This window comes from Acanthisitta chloris, unplaced genomic scaffold (genome assembly GCF_000695815.1).
Source record: "Acanthisitta chloris isolate BGI_N310 unplaced genomic scaffold, ASM69581v1 scaffold1492, whole genome shotgun sequence".
Lineage (NCBI taxonomy): Eukaryota > Metazoa > Chordata > Aves > Passeriformes > Acanthisittidae > Acanthisitta > Acanthisitta chloris.
Window position 1 is genome coordinate 1 of NW_008658579.1, and position 25815 is coordinate 25815.

Sequence of the window (25815 nt, forward strand, 5' to 3'; positions counted from 1 at the left end):
TGCTCCAGCATGGGTCACTTCCACAGGATGTAGTCCTTCAGGAGTAGACTGCTCCAGTGTGGGGTGCCCCTGTGGGGTTACAAGTCCTGCTAGCACATCTGCTCCAGTGTAGGCTTCTCTCTCCCCGGGTCCAGCAGGTCCTGCCAGGACCCTACTCCACCGTGGGCTTTCCACAGGTTCATAGCCTCCTTCAGGCATCCATCTGCTCCACTGTGGGGTCCTCCATGGGCTGCAGTTGGGTCTCTTCTCCCCTGTGGACCTTCATGGGCTGCAGGGGCATGTCCTGCTTCGCTGTGGTCATCACCATAGGCTAAAGGGGAATCTGCTCTAGCACGTGCAGCACATCCTCCCCTCCTTCTTCATTGGCCTTCGTGTCTTGCAGGGATGTTTCTCTCACATGTTCTCTCTCTTCTATTACTGCAATTTGCTTCTGCCCCATACCTTTTCTTCTTTACTTAAATGTCTTATCTCAGAGGTGCTACTGCTGTCACTGATGGGCCTGGCCTTGGTCAGCGATGAGTCCATCTTGGATGCAGCTGGCATTGTCTTCATCAGACACAGTGGAAGCTTCTGGCAGCTTCTCATAGAAGCCACCTGTGTAGTCCCCCTTGCCCTCTACTGAAGCCTTGCCATACAAAGTCAGTGCGCTCTTCGCCTCTCCTTCCTTGCCTGTCCTTTCTGAACAACCTGTAGTCATTGATGCACTCCAGTCATGGGGTTCATCTCACCTGCTTTCACTAATGGCAGTTAGGTCATAGCTTTCTAGCAGCATGGAGGCTTCCAACTCCTCCATATTTATCCTCTGGACATCCATTTTAATTGTTAGGGTTTTAACATGTAAATGTAATCTGTGAAGTTCTACTCCTTTCTTTTAATTTTATGTTCTGATTTTTGTCAGGTGTACTGGGAGAAGTAGAGGGTTCAGTTCACGTGAAAGTCTGAGAATCTGTTGATGAATCTGAAATAGGTTTGATCAAGAATTTATCAGTCTTTCAGAATATTTCAGGAGAATCAGTTAAATATGTCAGGTGCCATAGGTATGGTTTCTCGAAGTTTAAACCGAGAATTGTCCCCGTTAGCAAGATCCTGGCCCTAGCCCTTATCCCATCCCAAATTTAAATACCTGTTTCCTACTTTTCACTGGATAAATTTGGATTTGAAGTGTATTAGAGGTAGGTGGAGGAAGGAACTGCAGAAACCTAGCCTTAAATCAGCTTAAGCTGCTGTGGAACTCAGCCTTGCAAGGAAGGTCTGCTCTTCACATGTGGTTTTGTTGTCAAGCAAGAGCATTGAAATTTTTTTGGTAATTAGTTCCTTCTGTTATCTAATGATATGTCCTTGAATTTGTTCTTGTGATTTTGTCTCAGAAAATATTGCAGGGTTTTTCTGAGGGGCGGTTGTTATTTGATGACGGTGGTGGTAGGGATTAAAGTCTAGTTTTTTTCCCCGTGAGCCAGCTGGGTCTCGGGAGTTAAAAAGAAATCACTTAGAATCATGGAATGATCAAGATTGGAAAAGACCTTGAAGGTCATCAAGTCCAACATTCTAAGTATTCATAGGTTTTTTCCCAAATAAACCTCTTTTAGTATGCATGATAATCCATATTATTTTAGTAATAGTGGTTCTCAGATTAAGAAATTATTCTATAGCTAGTAGAGTTTGAGAGGTTAAGAGCAGTAAAATTTTTTGATCACAGAATATTTGGTTTACAGAACAGTACTTTGTATTCGTTCATTGTGGTTCTTCACAGACACATACAGTATTCTGTTTTGAAGGTCGCAGGTGAAGAAGAACTTGCCTCATCTGTTTATTATTTTCACTGGTTAATCATCCACTGCTTAAAATTTAAAACTTTAAAATGAAAGGGGAAAAAAAAGGCTAGTTCACGATTCTGAATTCATTTTGGTTTGTCACCAATCAACTGTATTGTCATTTCTCCTGTGCAGAATAGAGGAATCCTGCAGCTCCCTGTCAGTGTTTCCTATGGAGGCATGTCATCCTTGGTTGTCTTTCTGATAAGTTTTCTTTGTCAGGCATTTTCACTGATTCTTGAACCATTTCTGTATTGTACCCAAATCTCTATTGTTCCCTTTAAATGTGAGGGCCACAGTCATAGACATTTATCTACTATGTATTGATTTTAGTGTCAAAAAGTTTCTTCTTAGATTTTAAATACCGTGGTTGCTTTAATGCTCTCTACTGAAAGGCTGAGTTGCTTTTTCACTATGACTCACTAAATGTTTTTCAGAGTTTGCTTTCCATATTACAGCCCTTCATTCTGTGGCCTGCGGGAAGTTTGACTTTGAATTTGAATGTGTAGAGATTTTGGTGTAATTCAGTAAGCCAGACAAAATGTGGTTGTGAGTGATGATCAGTTATTTACAAGCTGTGAGAAGATTTGCTGCTAATTTTTCTGAGTGGTTCTATTCCTAAAGTAACAAAACTCAGATAAGTGATAAATGTTTCTTCATATGTAAACAAAAGGTATTTTTAGAATAAGTAAGATAAAAGTAGCATAAAGCCCCTTTTATACTAACTTGTATGCTAATAGAGGGAAAACCTTTTGGCTCCTACCAAGATTGGTATTAGCTAATTTTAATGTCTAAATAGAGATAAGTGACAAATTAGTGTGCTAGTATAAGTGACAAAATAAAAACAATAATGCACTAACCTTTTAATTTTGTGTCTTAATTTTATCCAGAGATCACAATGCAGACGTCAGAGACTGGGGCAGATACAAGTTCGACTGTGACTTTACAGACATCTGTGGCTGGACAGGCAGCAGTGCCCACACAGGTAGTACAGCAAGTACCAGTTCAACAACAGGTACGTGGCTGTTAGTTTTGGGAACATAAAAAAAAAGTAATTCTAACAATAGATATTTTTAATGTAGTGAAGAACTTCATTTTGTACAAGGCTGCTAAATGAAATCTTACTCTGCTTTTATCAGTTTCGTTTTGCTGGAATTAAAATAGCCAGAGAAAGACAAGCTGTTTTCAGGATCCATTCCTTAACTGGAGCATCTGACAAGCTCCAGTAGTACACATACATGATTCTAACTGTAGTTTATTGTGCAATTCCTGTGGTAGCTCATAAAAATTTACTTTATGTTACTGAATATTTACACTTTTTCCTTTAAATAATGAATATGTTTCTGATATTAACTATATAATTCCTCCATCTGTCTGGATGTTCAGGTGCCATACTGTCATGACACACCCATAGGGGCGTTGATGTTTGCTATTAATACTTGTCAGGCTGAACAAAGGCACCAGACCACATGTCAGGGAGCTTTAGATTTTATTGTACAGTTGCCATAACTGTACAAACAACCCAATATTTAGACCTGAAAGGTATTAGTGAACAAGCTCTTAAATTTATACACTAGAATTCCATAAGAGTGGAGGATAACAAGCTCTTAATTTATACAGTACAGTACAGTATAGTAACTTCTCAATTCCCACAACAAACCTCTGAAAGGTGCTGGCTAACAAGCCACAAGACCAATCTTCAGATGCTTCCCCCTCTCCCACAACAAGCTTCAGTGAAGAGTACAGGGGTAAAGTATGACAGCCATGCTTTGCCCAAGCAAAGCATGGGGAGAGTTTGAAATAAAGACAGAAAAGGGAGGGACTAACACAGAAAATCACCTTAGATCCTGTGTTGGTCCTGCCTCGTGGATGTCCTGAAGCTGTGGCAAAGCGTGAGAGCGAAAGGCAAAGAGAGGAAAGAGAGAGAGCAGGAAAAAGAAAGCAAGGGGGCCTGATCAGCTCCCTTACATAAGTAACCTGGTACAACCTCTTATGCAAACAAGATTTTTCGTGCTATTCCATTCATGTGTGCACAACCCCTTTGAGCCAAGGGGGAAGAAGGAGAAGGCTGAGCAGGAGTTTCCAGGTGAAGCAGGAGGTTGGCTCAGAACATGCTGACTCCTGCCGACCCTCTGCTCCGATCACATCTTACTGTCACACCAGTCAGAATGGCTGAGACAGAATATGCTTATGCCTGGTCCTCCACACATAAAAAAAGTAAAAATGAAAAACATTGTCCTTTACACCTCTCTGAGTCCCAGCAGATCTATACACAATGTCATGAAAGTATTTGTGGTGTGATGGTTGGGTAACTCATAATGTGCATTTGCCTGGGAAGGAGAAGCTTTTGTAGCAGGCAGCGCAGTGCACATTTCTATTACATGAGATGGTCACTCACCTGTGCAGCATCTATGAGCTTTGGAAGGAGGGGTGGCAGAAGAAAATTGGGAGCTTTGGGCAAAGTATGGATGTAGAAAACAGGGTTTCAATGTGAAAGCCATGATGGCTGTCCAAGACTTTTCCAGAATACACAGAAATTCGCTGTCCATGTGATAGGTACTCTGGGTGACATCTGATGTTTTTAACCAGAAACTGACTTCACAGTTTCAGAGTCAGCAATATGAGAACTGGACATAGTTTATTGAATATTGCCATTTCTGTGACAGTGGAGTGCTTTTCTTTAAATTAATTTCTTCATAATTTCTTGAATTAAAAAATTCCAATGCATTTTTATGTATGTGTTCCACAGTCTCGTACATTTCACTTAACATATTTTTCCTGATGCACAGGCCCTATCTCTAATGCCTCATAGTTTCATTACTACAGTATGATGCTTGAACTTAGCATCTCTTAGGAGATTTTGTCTGTAACTCTTTTGTAAGATTGTGTAGTGTAAGACCTTTTTTCTTGATGAAATACAGTCTGGATAATTTGTTTGGTTTTTATGTTCTTTCACTATGACAGATGTTTAATAGATGTAGTTTATATGATTCGTTCTTTGTTCTTCCCATCCTTCAGCTTTTCAGATACAAGATGTCAATTTGGTAGTGTAAATATACCTATCTGTATATTTTCTGAAGTTATACCAGTTGTCCTTTATTAATGTAACACTCATGTCAAAGCGTGGAAGCCCAGAAGCAGTCTGTTTGTTTCCTTGTTTGATTATACCTTCATAAGAGCAAACAGGATTTTTTGTTGTCCTGCCTTGTAAAACTGTTCCTTATCAGCTTTACATACTTTAGTACTGCTGCTTCTGAGTAGCTTCTGAGTATTCCCTTGCATTGACCACTCATTCCGTCGTTATAGCTGATGAATTTTCCCTGTTGATATATTAAATTATATTTTTCTGATTGACTGTTATCACTGACTGTAGAATCATCATAATGTTTCAGAAAGGAAAGCTAAAGGATCAGGGATGAAAGATGCAACAAGAATGTTGAGGTATCAATTGCACACAGTGTTGCAGTGATCAAAACGTGGAAGTGGATGGGTGGTGAGGAGAAAAGGAAGAGTGAAGACGTGGATGTGGTATGTTAGCAGGAAATATGATCAAGAATGTACATGGGATAGGTAATTTCAATTGTAGAGTTAAAAAAAAAAGGAATATCAAATATTGAAACAATCACTGTATTGAGGAAATTGCCGATGTGATCTGCCCTGAGGAATTATCTGTGTATAGGCTGCAATTGCCTAAAGTTAATATTGTCTTTATCTGCATTTGGTAGGAATGGGCAAATTAGCCAAAAGTAAATTAGGAGAAAGAGTGCTGTTTTCATAAAGCTATTCCTTTGATGGAAGGAATTATTTCTGCACGTTCAAAGTTGCCAGTGTGTGGAGAGAAGGTGTTAGGTGTATAAGATACAGTTTAATTTTTTATTATGGTTTATAGGGGACATGCTTAATAACGTGAGCTGTATCCAAAATGTATGTGAATATTCACATTTGGATCATATTATTTTGTGAATATAAATTGCTGAAACAATGAGGCACTTCTAGGATTTTGTTAAATTCAAGGATGCTGTAACATGTCTGTGTATATGCAACAATTTGGTGTAAGCTGAAACTTCTGTAGTATCATTTGCAGTAATTTATTAGTACTTTCCAGTGAATAATGCAATTTTAGATGAATGTGTTTTTAATTAATATTAAAGCAGTGTATAGTATTTCATTTTTCCTAGGATCGTCTTTGTTTTCCATGTTGTTGTTCCTGTATATAAACCGCACTTATATGACATGTCCTACATGCATTAATTTGGAGTTGTTTTCATGTCATCAGGGTTTCCTTTATGCTCACAAAGTATCTGTCTTTTTCAAAATGAAATACTTTTGCCCCGAAGAGGAGCAAACTGATTATGTGCAAGGGAGGACTAAGAGCCTTTTCACTTCAGCAGTGTTCATACTGAAGCATCCTGTCTTTTGAGCAAACAGCAAAGGAGTACCTTTTAATATTTTCAATTAATACAAATCCCTAATTTCCATATAACTGGTATTAATATGGAGCTTATAAAAGTCTGCTGTGATTTTCCACAAATAGGAAGAAAACCAGGATTTTTCCTCTTGTGAAAGTGATACTGGTGGCAGCTGGTTTCAGGCAACATGGTAGCTGTCACTCTTGAGATGGGATAGAGAGGAAGGGTAAGCAAAAAGGAACAACAGTAAGACCGAAAACATGCAGGTGTAATTAAATTCCATTTTAATAGCCTGAGGAATTTTCTTAGTCTTTTGTTTCCTCAAATAGAGGGATTTTTCACTAATGCTTTTCCAACAGGCAGTCTTCAGTACAGTGCAGTGAGCTACTAAGGATTCAAAATTAAACTCACTTTGCAGTTTATGCCATGCAATATGAAAGGCTGGAGAAATAAAATTAAAAATAGTCATATGTATATATATAAGCTATGTTATAAAAGTATATCCATGCATCAGAATCTGTGTAAAGCATTTCTTCGTAGTCAGCATACACAGTGGCCACCGCATTTGCTAAGCTTTGTACCAATAACTGGAGATGCAGACTTCTGCTAATCAAAATTGCTCTTAATGCAAAATCATGTTTAGCATATGAAAAGCATAATCATGAACTGACATTAGCCGTTATATAAATATGAATGTGCTTAGAATATTACAGCGTGTGCTATTTATATGTTACTTGCCAAAAGTAATCCATACTAATGAAGAACAAAAAGTATTTTTATCTCTGAGGACAGAAAATGTTGCACATCCAAGTTGTTCCTATAGACATAGTGCATAATTTTATATTCTTTTTAAAATGGTATTTAATAATCTTTATATGTATTTTGCTCTATTGTTTTACTCTTTGCTTAGTGGTACTTTGAACATAAGCACGTTTTATTAGAAATTAAAGTTCTCTCTTACGTTTTATGTTTCAGTGTAGTTTCTGCATTTCAGCATGCTTTTATGGACTTCATTTCATTGACAAACTTTTCATAGATAAAATATAATTAGATCCCTCGTTTGTTCCTCTGAGGTAGTATAATTAGGAACATAATTTGTTTTGCTTTTTCTTTTCTCTTCATCTAGTAATTATAATTACACATGTATATTGAAATAAGTTTTCATTCACCTCTTGCTGTCCTGGAATGTTTCTGCTGCTTACTTCTAATCCTATCCCAGTTACTTATTTCAGGCCAGACTCACTGAATCAAGAGAAATGAAAGATCTGTCTGGCCCTACTTAACTCATTGTTTCCAGTACAAGTCAGTTAATTTGTTGTTTTCCAGCTAGACAATAACGACATTTACCATGGCTAGTTCACCAGTCCATGCTAGAACATACAATTTTTGAACTTGATTACTGTCAGTCTTTAATAAATAATTGATTGTGTTTTCTATTTTCAGCCCTGCTCAATTAGTCATTAGAGTATTTTTTAATACAAGACCACCATTTTGGTTTAGGTCTCTGATGATCACTGGGAGAATAGTCAACAATTTCCACTCTGCCTCTAAAACTAAAGAACTTCGGGGATACAGTTCCTTTACCAGCTTACTGAAAGTTGCAAGGAAATGATAAATAAAATGAAGAAAAATTCTTTTTGTTTTGCATTTTCCACAGTTTTTTGTAGTGTTTTGTTTCCTCATAACCAACTTCTTCCCAAATAATTTTGTCCTCATAGAGAGTAGATGTATGCATTTCATTTCTTCCTGTTTTGGAGATTGAAAAGCAAATCCAGAGGCAGTACCTTTAATTCTCAATAAAACATTTTTCCCAAAATGAAGTGAAACAGGAAATAAAACTAGTATTGGAAATAGAATATAGCAAAAATTGTAGCATGGCAGAATTTTCATATACAAAGCTATCCTAAGGGCTCCTTCCTTATTTTATTTGTCATAGCTTGACAGGGAAAATATTTGCCTTTTAACTTTCTCCATGTTAAGATTGTTACATACATTACAATACAGTATAGTCACTACAGCTTCCTTTGGCAAAATAATGAATTTAACTGCAGCAGTTCTGAATTTCAGAGAAGCTGAAGCAAGAGAACTTTTTTAATAAACTTTTTTTTATTACTATAGTGCAAAAAATTAACCCAATTCATTGGTTGCTTTGTATTGAATTTCACTGTTAAAGGAAAAACATTTTGATTTTCAAATGTAGGTGTTTTAATAACACTGTAGTATATTCATTCTTAAATGTTGATTTAAAAAAAAAATTATATATACAGTCATGAAATTTCTAGTAGTATTACATATTGTGCTTGTAAAGATTTATATAAAAATTGGTGAAAATACTGTATTAATCAGTGCAAATTTTAATTTTAACATGTTTCAATATTTCATTTTATGGTAAATTATACTTTTGTTGGTTTGGTCCAAGTCAGAACATAAATTCATTTTGGGATTTTTCACTTTGTGTCCAATAGACACTGAACTTTGATACACTCTATACACTTGGTCCCTGCAGTATCATCCCAGTTGTATGGTAAAGGTCTGGCACTGTGCTGAATCTGTTGTTTTTGAAATGGTATCACCTTGTATCCAAGAATAATGGGAGAATACTGTACTTTGTACAGAAGGGGAATGTGACCTCTGTGTTTTAATGTCGTGTTTGTACACAGAGTTCCATTTTGTCACTATGCAGATTACAGGGAGAAAATTCCATTTCCTTTATTAATGGAAACATGGTGTGGGTTATATTTCATAGGGACTAAGCCATATTCAATGTGTGTGAATAGGGAACAAAGTGCATTTTGGGAGAAGTTGGATGAGAACATGGAATTCATACAGACAACAGCATCATTTCCGCAGTGTTTCTCCAACCGTACTGGAGAACTGTACTGGGAGAGAAAATGGAACATATGCATTATATGGCAGGTGCCAAATTACAGGTTTTAAGAAGAAAACCTGTTTTCAAGATGTTTTCTCACAGTATGGATTAAGTAGATCAGTTTGGTGTTCTGTAATATGCTGATCTACAATGACTCCCCTTGTCCCATTGCTTAAAGGTCAAAGAACCTGAGTCACCCAAAAGGAAAAAACACTTTTAGAGTCACACTTAAAAGCCATTATAATACATTTCATGTATGTTTCACAATAAAGCACATACACACTTTGCTTATTTACAGAGCTTTTTAAAATACAGTAGCAGAGGTGAAGGTAGTAGGCTGAGTTATTGTCAAAGAGCTGTTGAAGGTTATTCATCAAATGCATGAAACCCAGACTGATCTGGGATTACAGTGTTTGCAGTCCGTAGAAACAACTGGATTAGGTTGAAGTTGCCTTGTTACAATAGATCTGAGAAAAATAACAGTTACTTGATGTTAAATTGATTTGCTAAATAAGTCCATTGTCACTTTCTTGATTCAGTTCCTTGGGTAAAATTATGTCAGTCTCTAAAGTCTCCTAAGTACTTCTGCATATTTTAGGTTCTGGACTGCTCCTGAACCAAAATAAAGCTTTTCTAAATGATGGCAGGTGTAAAAATATGGAATTCTTCATCTTTACTATTGCATAAGATAAAAAATTGAGACTGGATAGGAAATTTGCATTACCTGGAGTGTTCCTACATAGTACATGAATCAAAGGAATTGACATGTCACTGTATGTCCTTTTGCAGAACAGGCAAGCCAACCCCAATATGTGAAGATAATCCATGCCTTGTTGCCTCTTGTTGTTTAGCTCATTGATGTAAAACCAAGTTTTGTCTGAGTTTGTTACAGCTGATGATATACTGGGATAGGGGTTACTCAGACTAGAATTTTTTGTCTATAATTGTACATTCAGTCAAAGCACTATTGGGAAGAAAACTTGTATCACTGTAGTTTAACTCCAGTTAAACAAGAGCTAAAGCACCTTAACATGAACCTTTATTTCTAAACTTACTGCAATACATCTGAGCTTTTATTTTAAGGCTTGTACTACTTAGGACTGAAATAGAATAAGAAAAAGCATAAGAAAAAACATTCAGTGATACTTTCTTCTGTAGTAAATGTATTTCTTCAGCCTGGTGCTATGCATAGTTACACAGCATTTCATCCTTATTATGCTCTCTGGTTAGTTATGCCTTTGGCACTGAAGATATGTATGCTCCATGAATGTGCATCTTGAGCTTTAGGGCTGCATTTACCAAACTGACAGCACAAATATTGTGTAACAACAGTAACGTTCTTTGCTAGTGCTGTGATACACCTTTAGTAATTACGAGAACAGAGACACCCCATGTGTTTAGAAGCCATTAGGTGCGCTGAAGCACTGATCTGTCTTTACGATATCCCAAACTTGTGGTGTTCTTGTTTGCAGGTACAGCAAGTGCAGACTGTGCAACAGGTACAGCATGTCTACCCAGCCCAGGTTCAGTATGTGGAGGGAAGTGACACAGTCTACACTAATGGAGCTATGTAAGTTGGCAAGTGATTGGAATTTGAATGTTTATTAAAATGTGAAGTTAAATACATATTTTCAGTTAGATTCTATTAACTGGTGTATAGTGTGATGGCAAGAAAAAATAACCACATTTCTTCTAGTGTCAGAATAGTTTTTTGGATGAAAAATTGAATTCACAATGTTTGTTTTTATTAAGGCAGAAGTTTTGCATAAATAGAATTCTTGTGATAGTTTTCGTTGCACTTACATGAAATTACCTGTACAGCATTGTGTTGTTTGAAAAAGTATCTTCTAGGTCATGGGTAAGTTCTGTCCAAAAGACATAGTATATCATTTCTGTCCTGGCTGCAGTCCTAGTGGCACATGATAGAAAGGTGCAACAGCTGTAGTTATTGCCTAAAGAAAGTAGCAATGTAAATTAAATCCTGTGTTTCATAAAATCAGTATTTTTTCCCAAAGGAATGAGGAGAGGCAGTGGAAGAAGAGTAACAGTGTCTCCTTTTGTGGTTTCTTAGACCTCTTTTCTGCATAACTGTGCTTTTCCTGGTTCCCTGAACACACTTTCCCATCATCAAGTTTCTTTATCCAATACACAAGCTTATAAAGATGGAAAAAATAATCTAGATTTGATGGGACCTCTGGACATTAACTAGTCTAATCCCTGACTTGGAGCAGCACCAGCTTTGAAGTTGGCTCAGACATCAAAGTAGCATTGTGTTCCTTGGGAAGGAGTTTCTCTACCTCACTTTTTTTATTTACCATTTTTGCTTCAGGAAGAAATGCAATTTAGAAAGCTTTTTTTATTGTCTGAAGGTGCTTATTTGTTGATGGTAATCCAAACATGATTCAAAAGAGCAACGTTATTTGGGTCAGAGACTTCTGATTTTAACACTCACAGCATTCTTTGGTCATTTCCACTAGCACTTCTTGGCTTGCATGTTTTCTTCTCACTAGTAAATGCCAAACAAAGTATTTTAAATATGCATTAGGCTTCCCTGTTGTACGGGTTTTGTCCGGGATAGAAGAATTTTCTTCGGAGTAGCTAGTGTAGGGCTGTGTTTTGGATCTGTGCTGCAAACACCGTTGATACCATCTGCTGTGAAGAAAGTAAGTCTCCCCTAACCAAACCCAGCACACCCATACAGCAGCACTCAGTGGCATCATAACTTGATTCCATCCACGGTAGTCTACGGATAGCTTCCAAAAGAGGTCATTCTTAAATAGGCTATTATTGGAGTTTCTCTTTTCATTTATCACTTTTAAGTTCTTTTATGTGCTGTTGGCACTTTTGGCAGTGTATGAAAACTATATTACATTCCAGTCCTAGGGAAAAACAGAAGCAGATGTGACTGAACTGGCTGGTATGAACCTTTAGGTTTCCTTTATTTTATTGTGTTTCTATATCTGAATTCTTTTGTCAGTTCCTGCAAAATTAATCATTGGGATATAAAAGAAGAAAGCTCTCGTTAGCATGCGAGCCTAATCTAGATTGTTTTTCCCTGCTAGAGAAGAAGAATTTACCCATGTTGTTGTGAGCAACAGTGTAGTGGACCGCCAGTTTGTTGTTCAGTACTTTTAGGAACATTAGCCTATCTAAAGATTGTAATTTCATTGATGGGGAATGAGACCACGGCTGTGTTTGTACTCAGACTTTTTAAAGACCATATGTTGTGAAGCACATTTCCCATATGCTTTTATACTGCAGATTTTGGGTTGTCTTCCTATGATTATATGTTCCATTTATTTTATGACTGTACTAAACCAAAATCTTAATTCTACCTTAAAGTCAGATGCAGGATGCTTTCATAATCTATCAAGTAACAGTACTGCTCTAGCAATGGGATAAGAAGTCTGCAACCCACAGTTAGGATGAAGACATTAATTAATTGTCCAGGCATCTCTGGAATAAATGTTACAGAGTGTCTGATGAAAGACATCTCACTCTTGTGAGACCCCACCTGGAATGCTGTGTCTGGGTCTGGGGTCCTCAGTATTAGGCATGGACCTGTTAGAGCAGGTCCAGAGGAACCCACAAAGATAATCAGGCTGGAGCACCTTTCCTACGAAGACGAGACTGAGAGACCTCATTGTGCCCTTGAGTACTTAAAGGGGGCTTATAAAAACGAGAGAGAGGGACTTTTTACAGGCAGATAGCAATAGGACAAGGGGGAATGATTTTAAACCAGAAGAGGAGAGATTTAGATTAGATTAGATATTAGGGAAAATACTTTACTCAGAGGGTGGTGAGGCATGATGCACTGGAACAGGTTGTTCAGACAAGTTGGGAATGTCTCATCCCTGGAAGTGTTCAAGGCCAGGTTGGATGGGGCTTGGAGCAACCTAGTCTAGTGGAAGGTGTCCCTGCCCATTGCAATGGAGTTGGACTAGATGATCGTTAAGGTCCCTTCCAACCGAAACCATTCTATGATTCTGTGAAAGGATTGTCCTTTATTTTAAAATAAGATACTTGCAAACTAGCAGTGATTTAAATCTGTATACAATAGCAACAAAGAATGCAGTTAGAATATATATGGGCAATGAGTTATGTGATCCTCTTCATTTTAAAATTCAGAAGTTTGTCAGGTTTCACAGTCTTTGTCAAGTGTAACTGTTGTACTCCTGTAACACAATTCTTCCCATGCATTTTATAGCACAATTTGTCTACACTTAAAAGTTATTTGGTTTTATTGTAATTAGAGGCAATATGATAATACAAGGGGTGTAATCCACAACTTGTCATATACATTGTGTCATATGAGAATATTTGACCTATGTTATCTAGATTTGTCTCTAGTTGACAACAGTTTCGCTTGCCAAGCATATCTTGTTGCTGCAATGGCATGTACAGGCTTACCTGCCTGTTTAGAATATATGAAGAGTTTAATATGGCTGATGATGATGGAATAATACTGAGTTTACAAGGACTACCCCCCCCCCAGCATCCAGATAGTGCTCATCAGTTGCTTAGCTGATGTGATTTAGCTCATTCTGAGGAATGTTTGCTGATAAGGGTATAGAAATTTGGTTTACAAGAGAGAGTAGTGTTAATTGGTGAAAGAAACTTAGCTAAGACTAACTGTCTGAGTAAGTCTCAAAGGGGGAATTGTTGCAAGGAGCCTCAGACAAGAATGCACCCAAGGAAGTAAATTCTTCTGTGACTAGCTCATCCTGGAGGAGTGCTGAGGAGCCAGCAGAAGTCAGCCAAGACCAAGATAAGGAACTTTATAATTGCAAATGAGCTAAGCCAAGACCATCAATGGAAGCAAGACTCAAAGTTCATGGGAGAACACTAATGGGCATCTTTTCAACAACCACATGGGACCACCAGAGACCATCCTAAACGCCCATGAAAGACCCCCCAAGAAGCCACTGACTCGAAAGTGGACTAATTAGCATAAAAAGTGAGAGAATCACTAATCGATAGAATACTAATCAATGAGAGTTAGGTAACTTGTAACCAATGAGCACTAATTTCTTTGTTTGCTGAAATGTTTGGATAGTTGGTGTGCAAGTGGATCCCCCTTGCACCCAGCACCACGATAAACATACCTGCTTTATAACTCTTTGAAGCTGTAGAGTTTGTTTCCACACATCACTGCAGCTGTATTAAGAAGCCATTTGGCTCCCCATACTAGACATGGACTTTCTTCATATGTAAATTGTAATGTATTAATCAAATGTAGCCATTTACCTGGTAATTCTGGTGTGGCAAAGAGGAGTTTTATTGCTAGGATTGTCCAAGAATTGCCATTGCTGTTGCACCCTAACTGCATTCTTCACCAATTTGCTGTACAACAGTTTGTGTGGGTTTATGTTGGCAAAACACACGTTGTATGCAAACCCAAGAATTTACTATTACTCTAATTAAAATTTTAAATGTTAAAATAATTATGATCAATTGCTAGGGACGGGAGAAAAAGTTGCATGGCTCAAAAGAACCAGTTGGGAAAACGGGAGTGGGGAGCAAGTCAAGCTCTGCATAGGAGGGTTTGGCAGCTGCTCTCCCCCAGCCCCATGAGCCTTAGCAGGTAACTGCAGGTCTGCACTGCAATGGCCTCGGTGACCACATGGCTCTGATGAGAGCCCTGAAGTGGTGGTGGCCTTGCTGCAAGCCCCAAGATGATGGCGAAGCTCCTGGCTCTGCCTAAAGCACAGGTACAAGTGTGACCTCACCTTGGGACAGTCCCTGGGCGAGGGGAACGGATAAAAGGACAGCGAGACATGGGTCACGTGCATGTCCCACTGCCCTGGGTTGGAAGCTGATGAGACCATGCTGGATCCACGCATGGTGACTATCTACCTCTCTTTCTCATCTCCTTTTCTCTTTTTCTCTCTACTTTTCTCTTTTGCTCTCTACTTTTCTCTTTTTCTCTCTACTTTTCTCCTTTGCAATAAGCCGCATTGAGCAGTATCCCCTGAAGTACTCGCTAAGTGCCGTGATCAGTGCCCAGCTAAGGGCTTTGTTCTCTCAAGGTATGCTGAGTTAAAGTTTGCGCAATGTTTGAAGGCTGTGAAGTTTACTGATTTTCCTTTTGCCAAATGTCTTATTCCACACGAGTGACCCAAAGTTCATAAGTAAAAGTTATTTCTTCTTGAACCTCCTGAGAACTGAGTTTTTTCTCCCGTGTACTGCCCAGAATAATTCGACCTGCTGTACGAACCGGGGCATTACATCAATACAGTTGTTATTTTCCTAGTACTTACTAGTATTAGCCCTTTTTCTCCTTACCTTTTTACTACCCTTTTGTGTACTAAGGTGAATGGCTTCTGTCTGAGAAAGAGTTAAAGCAGCTTAGCACCTTCACAAGTGTTATGCCTGGACAATTGGGATGGTGTTTGGGGCCTCTCTACTCACACTGTGACCTAGCTATTTTCGTTTTCTACCACAGTCTATACCTCACTCATTCTTAATCAGTTTCCATTTCCATATGACATTTGAATTTGCTTTACATAGTCTGTTTTACATTTGCTGGATACCTCTTGAATACTGTCATGGCAGCTCATGATTCTCTTTGTTACATTTTTAATCTAGAGTCATGGATTGTTTGTTCTATACAGAATAGCTATTTGATATTATTGACTGCTACAATGCATCAGCATTTTAATTATATGTTTCATAGCACACAATCATAGAAAGCTGAGCTAAAATGGGAACAGATTAAGTAACACTTATCTGATTATATGACAATTACTGTTACAGCTAAGCTAGAACAAAGCTCTCAGCTAGCCTGGACAAGTCTAGACAAAGGAAGCCTGACAAACCCAACTCTTGAGGTCGTGCAGATTTAGTACAAACCCTGTGACATGTTCCTAACAGTAGCAATACCATATTTCTTGAACTATATATAAGTCTGCAGTACTTCATCAGAATTTTTAGAAATCTGTAGTTAAAGTTTCCTTATCTATCTTACAGGTTCTGAGAATATAACTTACGTGATTGCTCCTCTGTTTTCGTTTACTTTGTTCCCTGGTTTACAGGCTTTTCTGTAATTGTGCATTGTGTATGCTTTTATTGCTTTGTTTCCATATGGAAAATGATCTTGGACTGAGTGTTGAAGATCTCAGTTCTTTTTTGTGACTAATAAATGCCTGTCAGTAACATATGTGCTTTAATTTTTGAATATAATGATTAATTTTCTTTATATACAATATTGCAACTCTATTTTAGCTAAATTTTATAAAGCTTTTCCTGACTTGATACATTTTAAGCTGTCCATGTGGAGAAAATGTATATGCATAAATCAGGTCAACTAGACACTATTACAGAGGAAATTGCTTCTTTTGAGTTTTCATTCTCTGGTTATAAGTGCATTAGTTGCCCTTTCATAGCATAGGTTTTGGTTTTTCTGTTTAGCAGTTTTGTTTGGTAAAAGGGGATTGGAAAGAAAATTGTGACTTGCCGTCTTACCAGTTCTTTCATCTCGTCTTAGATCAGCTGGGAAGACTTTTGTGGAAGAAGGTTATGGCTTCACTGAGATTTGATTTGTTGTTAAAAAGCCCTGAATCAATATTCTGGTTACAGGAGTAAGTTTCTTTGTGGGAAGGAGGTTGTATGAGACAGGGTGGGACAGATGATTTAGCCCTCTCCATTACCATTTGAGTGCTGTATCATGTTCTGTTGTGACAGTGTCAGGGTATATGGCACTTCCTTTTCTTCCCATTGCTTAGGATACATCACCTCCAGAGTCTGCACCAATGCATTGGCTGTGATAAGGCCTTCTCTCAGTGCTAGGCAAGGGATTCTGTTCTCTGTAGTTTCTGTGAAACTCATGATTAGCTGAAGGTCCACAGGATTATCCACAGGGTTTTGAGAACAGTGGTCTGGCATGATAGAATTTGACTTCCGTGCATGAAAGTTTTCTAACATGTTGCAATACCGTAGCTATCATGAGCATGAGCTGCTCTGCAGATAAATAACTACCTTGAATATTTATTTTCATCTAGTGTTGATCATATTTCTATCACAGGAAGTAATACCTTAGTTAATTAAGTACCATAAAAGGCTCAGTCCTTATTTAGAGACTATGCATGGTACACAGGTCTAAACAAGGTAAAAGCAAACATTTCATTTTTCTTTTCCTATTCCCACACTAAGTCTGACTCAGTTTTCTTTGAAATTTGGAGTGCTCTCTAGGGTTTGCATTGCTTCAAAGATTCAGTTCCACTTCTGCAAATGACTTTTTTTCTCGCGTCTTTTGGACAGCGTATTTCGTCTAATGGTGTCTATTTTTGCTGTCAACAATGGCCTTATCTTTTCGGTTCTTTCCGTACCTGATAACAAGTTTTTCTTTCCTCCTTTGGGAGAATTTCAGGTGTTTAATCACTTGATGATCATTCCCATGAACTGTTTTCCCTGCGCTTGCATCAGAACTCCTAATTTGTCCTCTGCTGTGTAGCACTGTTCACATTGTGTAAAGACAGATGTCTGCTAGTGGCCATCATGCTTGTCACAAGATAAATGACCTCAAGGTGCACCGGGGAGATTTAGCTTGGATATTAGGAAAAACTTACTTAGTGAAAAGGGTGATCAGGCATTGAAACAGGCTGTCTGGAGAAGTTGTGAAGTAACCATCCCTGGAAATCTTCACAAAATGTCTAGATGTGGCACCTGGGACATGATTTAGTGGTTAAGATGGAAGTGTTTGGTTAATGGTTAGACTCTATGTTTTTTCAAAGCGTTCACAATTCTGTGATTCCATTCTATGGTTCTAAGCTAAACAATATTCCGTGATTCTATAATATCACAATGTGCTGGTTTGAAAGCATAACCATCCCTGGAAATCTTCACAAAATGTCTAGATGTGGCACCTGGGACATGATTTAGTGGTTAAGATGGAAGTGTTTGGTTAATGGTTAGACTCTATGTTTTTTCAAAGCGTTCACAATTCTGTGATTCCATTCTATGGTTCTAAGCTAAACAATATTCCGTGATTCTATAATATCACAATGTGCTGGTTTGAAAGCAAAGCAGTGAGAGACTCTGAGTCAGAAGTACAATTTAATATGAAACACAAAAAAACCCAACAACAAATATAACAGAACAAATTAACAACCCAAAAGAAAGAAGCCCCTGACAGTCAGCAAGTAACCCGGCACCCTGTCAGTCAGGGCGTTGATAGTAGTCTGATTGAATGGTGGCTGCAATCCTCCGGAGCAGTGGTCCCGCAGATCCGATCCTCTGAGTCCCAGACAGCCCATTAAACAGAGACAGCCCCTGAGGGGGCTATCGGGGACGAGGAGGTAACGATCACTGCCCCACTTGCTGCTTTTACCCTTGTGGAGACGACAATAGAATACATACCAATGGATACCCCCCCACACTGCAACCCAGGACACACAATGGTATCACAAGGAAGCACCATGGCTTGAGAGAACAGAATAATCAGGACCTGAAAGGTACCTAAGTACATACATAGATTATTGAAATGCAAAGATCAACTGATTTTAACTTCCAAAAGAAAGGTTAATAGATTAAATGTCTGTTTGAGCATTAGGCCCTTAAAGAACTATTTTGCTTTGTTTTCAGCAGAATCCAAGGCATTTCTATTGGATTAACTTCAAATTTCTTGAGCTGATCTTGAGGCTTTTCAAATACTCAAAATAAAATGAAAAGTATTTAAGTAGCTTAAAGAGGGGTGAGAATGAGAAATGTAGTATGGGGCTTATGAAACGTTTGGGTTTTGACACTAAAAGTTTGGAGTTTCTGAAAGTCCATGGAGAGGAAGGGAGAAACTGTTGTGGCCATAGTTAAAACAACAAAAGTTTTGACTTCAGTTGTTGATAAGGTGCTGTATGTTCTTCAGTTATTTAAAAGTAATTGTTTTCTGAAGGTAAAGAACTCATCATCTCTGGGTCTGTTGTTTACTAATTAGTTAATCTCATGTATGTTTTCATCATTAAAAAAATGTAGCAAGCAGTAAATTGCCTGGACCTTTTCTATATATTGATAAAACCCTAAACATTGTATAGACAAAAGGGAAGAAAAGCCTGACCTTAGGTTCCTGGATAGGTGTATTTACTCACCAGCTTACGGCATGAAACATTGGTGCTGCTTCAACCTCTTGTGGTTTTGGACAGTCTGCACATTATGCAAAATATATAACATCTGACTAAAAATCGAAATTTTATTGTCAGATTTAAAAAAAAGCTGATACAGATGAAGCTTATTGGATGAGCTCTATCTGCTGTATCTTGAATTTTTGTTGTATTGCCCTTCTCCTTCTTCATGTAAGACTGTCAGGTTTTCTGTGATGTTTGGTTGATACGTGGTTTAACATTGACACTGAATGAGTTATTTAATGCTTTGACTTGAGCAAGTGTTACTCTCTGAGAAGACAGAGATTGTTTCCCAATCTTATTTGATTTGGTTTTAGCTATCACAAATATGTTTCTAGAAGTATAACATTTCCCTTAGCTAAATGAAATACAAATAATGTACTTTCCTTTTGTTTTCTTTTCTTGAAGCCGATCAACAACTTATCCTTACACAGAAACCCAGATGTATAGTCAGAACACTGGGGGAAATTATTTTGATACTCAAGGAAGTTCTGCACAGGTGACAACAGTGGTCTCGTCTCATAGCATGGTGGGCACTGGAGGGATTCAGATGGGCGTAACAGGAGGACAACTCATTAGCAGCTCAGGAGGGACCTATCTGATTGGCAATTCAATGGAGAATTCTGGTCATTCAGTGACTCACACAACACGGGCCTCCCCAGCAACAGTAAGTATTTCAGATTGATGCAAAATCTTTGAGACTGGTTTTAGTCACTCAGATGTTCTTGCAGACTGACAGAGTTTTTGTGAGAGAATGTATAGCTAGCAGTATAATGTTGTCAGAATAAGTACTACCAAGTACCTTTTGTAAAAAACCCACTATGTATGCATAAAATAAAGGAGTAAGAATACTGTGAAAACTTAAACATGAAGATACATGTTTTGCCTGACAGCTTGCAAGTATTTAATTTCATGCATTAAATTTTGATATTTTGTAATTTTTCTGAAAAAAGAAAAATAGTGTTGTTGAGTATAACTGTGCTAGATGTAAATGTTAAATAATGTCAGTTACAGATCGGTATCTGTAACTTTCCTGCATTTGTTCAGTTCGTATTCCTGATATTAGTATATAGGTTTGGTAGCTTACTTTGAAATATTTCCAGTTGTTCAGAATAGAGATAACTACATTTTAACCCTTTATTCGTACTTACCTCTGGTACATCTCCAAAGTCTGTTCCAGATTAAAAGCTCATTGTGGAAGTGTCTGACAGTGCTATGGGAAGACGCATTCTGTTACAACTGTGATAGATAATACTGTGGATATGTAAACATAAGCAGAGAGCCTTTCTTTAAGAGCTTACTCAGTCAGCCCGTATTTCAGTTAGGAAAATGAATTTATACCAAGATTAGCTTTGCTGCATAGCCCTAGTAAGTACTTTTACCTCATTCTTCTGGGTATCCTCATCTGGCTGTAGAGATTTGGAAGTAATGGGGGAGAGGATTATAAAATATAGGGTAGAAACAGTTAAAAAATATAGGAAGTGCATAAAACATCATTAGTAATGCATTTTCATCAGTATTGAAAACAGGCGATGAAATTAGGGAACTGAGTATTTAGGAACCAATGTACTGAGTGAAAATCTACTATTCTATTTGCAATCAGGATGAATGCTTAGGGTAGCATTGGATAATTTATATGATTTGATAAATTCTCACTGGTTTGGTTCTTAAGGTGATTGGTACGGATAAATATAGATTTTTTGGTACCGTGGAAGAAATTATTATTTCATCCAAAAAACTATGTAGTATAATTTTCTGAGAACAAAAATTGTAGAGTCATAATTCATGAGTAGTATAAATATCCCACTCGAACATTGTGAGAGCTTTCAGCTAGCAATAGAGAAATTTACGTTTGAGTTACAAAAAAGAGTGTATATTAACATTTGTCTGTGTGTTACATGACTTGAATAGAAGAGTTTCTGAAAAAAAGCATCATTCCTCTTTCAGATTTAAGATGCTTAACTGAATGTGGAAATAAGTGAGGTTTAGATATATCTCGTAAACACATACAGCTCCTTTGAAGATGGAAATCCTAGAATTGTTTGAATATCAAAACTCCATGCTGTATTTTGTAAATTAAAAAAACTACTTTGATTTTTTTGCCAAAACTAAAATTTGTCAACATTGAACAAAATCTAAAGTTGTTGCCTTCAGCAACATCTCTCTCTTGCTTCATGTGTCAATAAACAGCCTCTTTTAGTTGGTCAAAGTAACTTTTTATAGTATCTGCTGTATCAACTTGCCTTTGAGAAAAGGAAATAGACCTAATTAAATGACAATTACTAAATTGCATTTAAACACTAAAATAGTTTCCTCTGGTTTTTAGGGTGCTATTTGTTCTGTAAGTATGATACATTAGAGTATATTAGAAGTACATTTCTTGCTAAAGAAGTAGGATATAGTGTGATCTTAGATTTCATAATTTTAGGCTGTTGGTGTGTGTATTTCAGGTGAAATATTAAAGAGTTAATTGAAACACTAAAGGTTCAGTTTAAATTTACTTTAAAACACCAAGTCTGTTTTAATTTTGCTGGGGTGTGTAATTAAACTATGCGAAAGAGAGCAATGTAATACTTTAATTGGATTGCATTTTAGGTAGAGCTTGTTTCACTTGTGATCCTCATTTGATCTTTAGCATCATAAGTTTTTTCATTCTTGTATAGGGAATTTATTGGAGTCATAAAATAACATGTGTCCAGACTGGTTTGCTAGCATAATATGCAGAAATTTTTATTTTGAATAGTTTGGAAAATTTTCATGTGGAGACAAGGGATATAAAAATGAATAAGAATTTATTTATTAATACATGTGGTCATCACAAGTTCTCTTTATTTTGCCATAGAGGTACTAGTTCTGTTTATTCTTTTCAACTGATTACTTCATTTGTTCTGTTGTTTATCACCCTCACTGATCAAGTCGTTACATCCTGTAACTAGCAAATTAATTGTATTATTAATATTATCTCTTTCTGATACATCTAGCTTAAGTTGAAAGAAAGAAAGGAAAAAAGAAAACAGTTTCAGATTAAACGTCAAATGTATAAAATAAGTCAGTTTTATTAACTGCTTTAGATAAATTTAAAATCTAATTTACTCTTCATCAGGTTTGCTATTTGATTTATACAGAATTCAATAAAAGATACTCAGACACTTTTTATTTGAAGTTTATTCTCTATTTTCTTTATGGGTTAATGTAATTCTGAGTTCTACTGCGGGTTTAATAAAGAGCTGATAATTTGGCTGTAACATTTAATTCATTTTACTTTCTGTCAAACATTCATACAAGAAAGCTGTACTGCTTAAGCTGTAGCAGGTAGTAGCACTGTTTCTATAACCAAAATACTCAAACTTGTGTCAAAGCTATTCCAACATAAATACAGTAGTGGTTTATGTTAGTGTGCATGAAGAATATTTGTTATCTTTTGTTCATTTCCATTTATTTCATTGCTTCATCCCCTTATATCCTTTGCTGGCCTCTTAAACTATTTCTCTGCCTGCATGAAAGGATTTTTTTATTCAAACAGAAAGGTATTCAGATTACAAGACCTTCTGTGTAAAATGCTCGGTAGATACACAGCTTTCCAAAATGACATTTTCATGTGAGTATACATGGATTAGTCAAGAATATATTGTGATTGCATTGAACAAGAGCTCATTTACCCTAGCTGGGTGTCTATTTGAAACGGATTTGCATGATGAAACAAACCTGTATGAAAGAGTCATCTGTTCAGTTTACTTGCAGCTCTCATTAAAGAAGGAGCAGCTACATTTAAGAGACTCTCCAGAAAATTGGATTGCCATGTTAATAATGAAATCTAAATCACCTTCTAGTTTTTGTCTCCGTATGTAAACATCTAAGGTCAGTTCTTGTGATTAAATAGGGTGATCTAATTAGCATATTTCATAATATCACAAGGTTAAAAAATTCATAGTTTCTAGTAATAAATGTGTTGTTATGCTTGTCAGTCAGTGAGAGGCTCCCATCTATTAGTCTTATTTTCTAGCAAGCTTTACAACTGATCTTCAATTTATAGTTGTCATTCATCAGTCATCACCAACCATAGGAGGTCTTCACTCATGCTGTTACAGAAATTCATCGTATTTCAGTGCCAATCTAAATGTGCATGAAAATAAAAGCAAACTTAATATGGATATAATGTATTACCACAAATTATTAGTTCTGGTAGTAAGCACAGAGGGCAAAAGTTGCTATTAGCTTTAAAGGAAGGATGGTATCTGCCAAAATTGTCGTAATTATTGGAGAGAGAGAGAAGGCCCAGTGTAAATATCATATAAATATCATATCCTGATAGCAGAATTTTAGTGGAACTATTATAATTATTTTCAGAACATAATTTCAGAAAAGCTAATAAATGTTACAGTGTTCCATTAAAGGCGGAGGTGTTACCATTTGGAAAAATGTTTTAGGTGAGATTTTATTTATTAATCTCTTTCTTGGTAGAGGAACTTCTTTCTTCTGCATTCCTCAACTTTTCTGGTAATTTTGATTTAGCTGGATCTATCTTATCATAAAACATTTCAGATCAAATTAGAGGTTCGCAGATTTTTATACTAAAATGGTCATTTGATCATTTGGTCTGATGCCTTATACAGGCAAGATATTTACTTAGGATTTCTTCAACTGAGCACAGAGACATCCTTTGTGTAAAAAAAATGGTAGCAAGTGGATCTTGTTTATTTATAAATCGCTGCCTTCAAGACTTTTTCTCCTGCTTTGTTTTTTCCTCAGAGTGATGGAGCATCATGGCTTCTCCCTCTCTCTTCCAGAGGTTTCAGTGTAGCAATGTCACCAAAATAACTTGTGTCTTTCTCTGTCCCTTTGAGTGATTTGCTGCTCCACTGTGAAGTCTTGCATTGAGACTGTGCCCTCTTCACAAGTCAAAGAAGGTCAGGGAAGGGGAGAGTGACCCTGCTAAGGTCAGCCATGCCTACCCTGACTGCATTCTAGCTTCTCTGCCTATGGTCTTGCTTCCTCTTCTGATACAGTCTGGCTTCACTGGCCTTCAGTGTGCTTTTTTGCATAAAAGCTGTGTAGCACCTCTAGGTTGTTTCCAGTTTTGGCAGTTTAATATTCATTCTGGTAATAAATACTAGTATTTATTCATGTATCAAAACCCCAAGTTGTTAGAAACTCAGTTTATTCCAATGTAGCATTCCAATTACCAATTTAAAAATATTTTAAGAAACAATTTTTTAATCATAAGATATTAAAATTAGGTATCTTTGAATCCATGAGAAGAATTTATGTTAATTCCTTTTATCTGAAGATGCATAATAAGCTAGATGCCAGAAGACTTGCCATAATGTTTTCATAGCAGTCTGATTATCAGTGGCATAGAGGCATCACTTATCAGAAGGAGTAGGGTTTTTTGTTTCTGATTAAATACACATTTGTTCTAAAATGGTGACTCTAGCTCTGTCTAAGGCTGCCATGCCATAAATGTTTTCAAATTTGCTTTGAATAGTAATCTGAATTGAACTTTCCTTTTAGTTTCTCTAATCTTATTTTCTGATGTGTTTACATGTGGTTTTCAGGGTTAGGTGGAATGTGTATTCTGAAAGTCCTTATGATAAGGTTGACAAGGGATTTTTTGGTTTTGTTTTCCAAATATGGGGAAATGACCACCCAGAAAGAAGGTTTAGAGTATATTTGAAGATGTGTATAATAGATCCAGGGTATACAAATAACTGAATGATCTGGGAGAGTGATGGTCAGTTTGACCATAGTTTGAGAGCTTCCGGCAAAGAAGGTAAACAGAATCATAGAATGTTAGGGATTGGAAGAGACCTTAAAGATCTTCTAGTTCCAGCCCACCCTGCCATAGGCAGGAACACCTTCCACTAGTCCAGGTTGCTCAAGGTCTTATCCAGTCTGACCTATAACACTGCCAAGGTTCAAGCATTCACAGCCTCAGCTGGGCAACTTGTTCCAGTATCTCACCACCCTCACAGTTATGAATTTCTTTCTTATATTTAACCTAAATGTCCCCTCTTTCAGTTTGTACCCATTGCTCTTTGTCCTGTCACTGCAGTCCTGACAAAGAGTCCCTCTTTGGCTTCCCTGCAGGCCCCTGTAAGATATTGGCAGGTTGCTATGACATTTCCACACAACTTTGTCTTCTCCAGGCTGAACAGCTCCAACTTTCTCTGTCCTCACAGGGAAGGTGCTCCAGTCCTCGTATCAACTTTGTGGCCCTTCTCTGGACTTGCTTCAACATCTCCAAGTCCTTCTTATGTTGGGGACATGAGAGGTGGACACAGTACTCCAGGTGGGGTCTCATGAGAGCAGAGTAGAGAATCATAGAGTCATAGAATTTAAGGGTTGGAATGGGCCTTACAGATCATCTAATCCCAACCCTCTCTGCCATGAGCAGTGACACCTGCTCACTAGATCAGGTTGCTCAAGGCTCATCCAACCTGGCTGTGAACACTGCCAGGGTTGGGGCAGCCAAAGGGCTCCCTGGGCAACCCGGGACAGTGTCTCACCACCCTCACAGGAGAAAACATTTTCCTAATATCTAACCTAAATTTCCCCTCCTTCAGTTTGAATCCATTTCCCCTTGTCCTGTCACTGCAGTTCCTAACACAGAGTCC

At 37.4% G+C, this 25815-nt stretch overlaps 1 protein-coding gene across 1 annotated transcript in view; it reads left to right on the plus strand.

Moving 5' to 3' along the window:
- Positions 1–2709: 2709 nt before the first annotated feature.
- LOC103812123 (transcription factor RFX3-like) overlaps positions 2710–25815 on the plus strand; it is a gene marked incomplete at its 3' end in the record, with an annotated part of 29625 nt that continues 6519 nt past the window's right edge. Inside the window, exons 1-3 of the mRNA XM_009085130.1 lie at positions 2710–2826; positions 10562–10659; positions 19610–19868. Coding sequence (XP_009083378.1) covers positions 2710–2826; positions 10562–10659; positions 19610–19868 — 474 coding nt within the window. The remainder of the gene's footprint in view (positions 2827–10561; positions 10660–19609; positions 19869–25815) is intronic.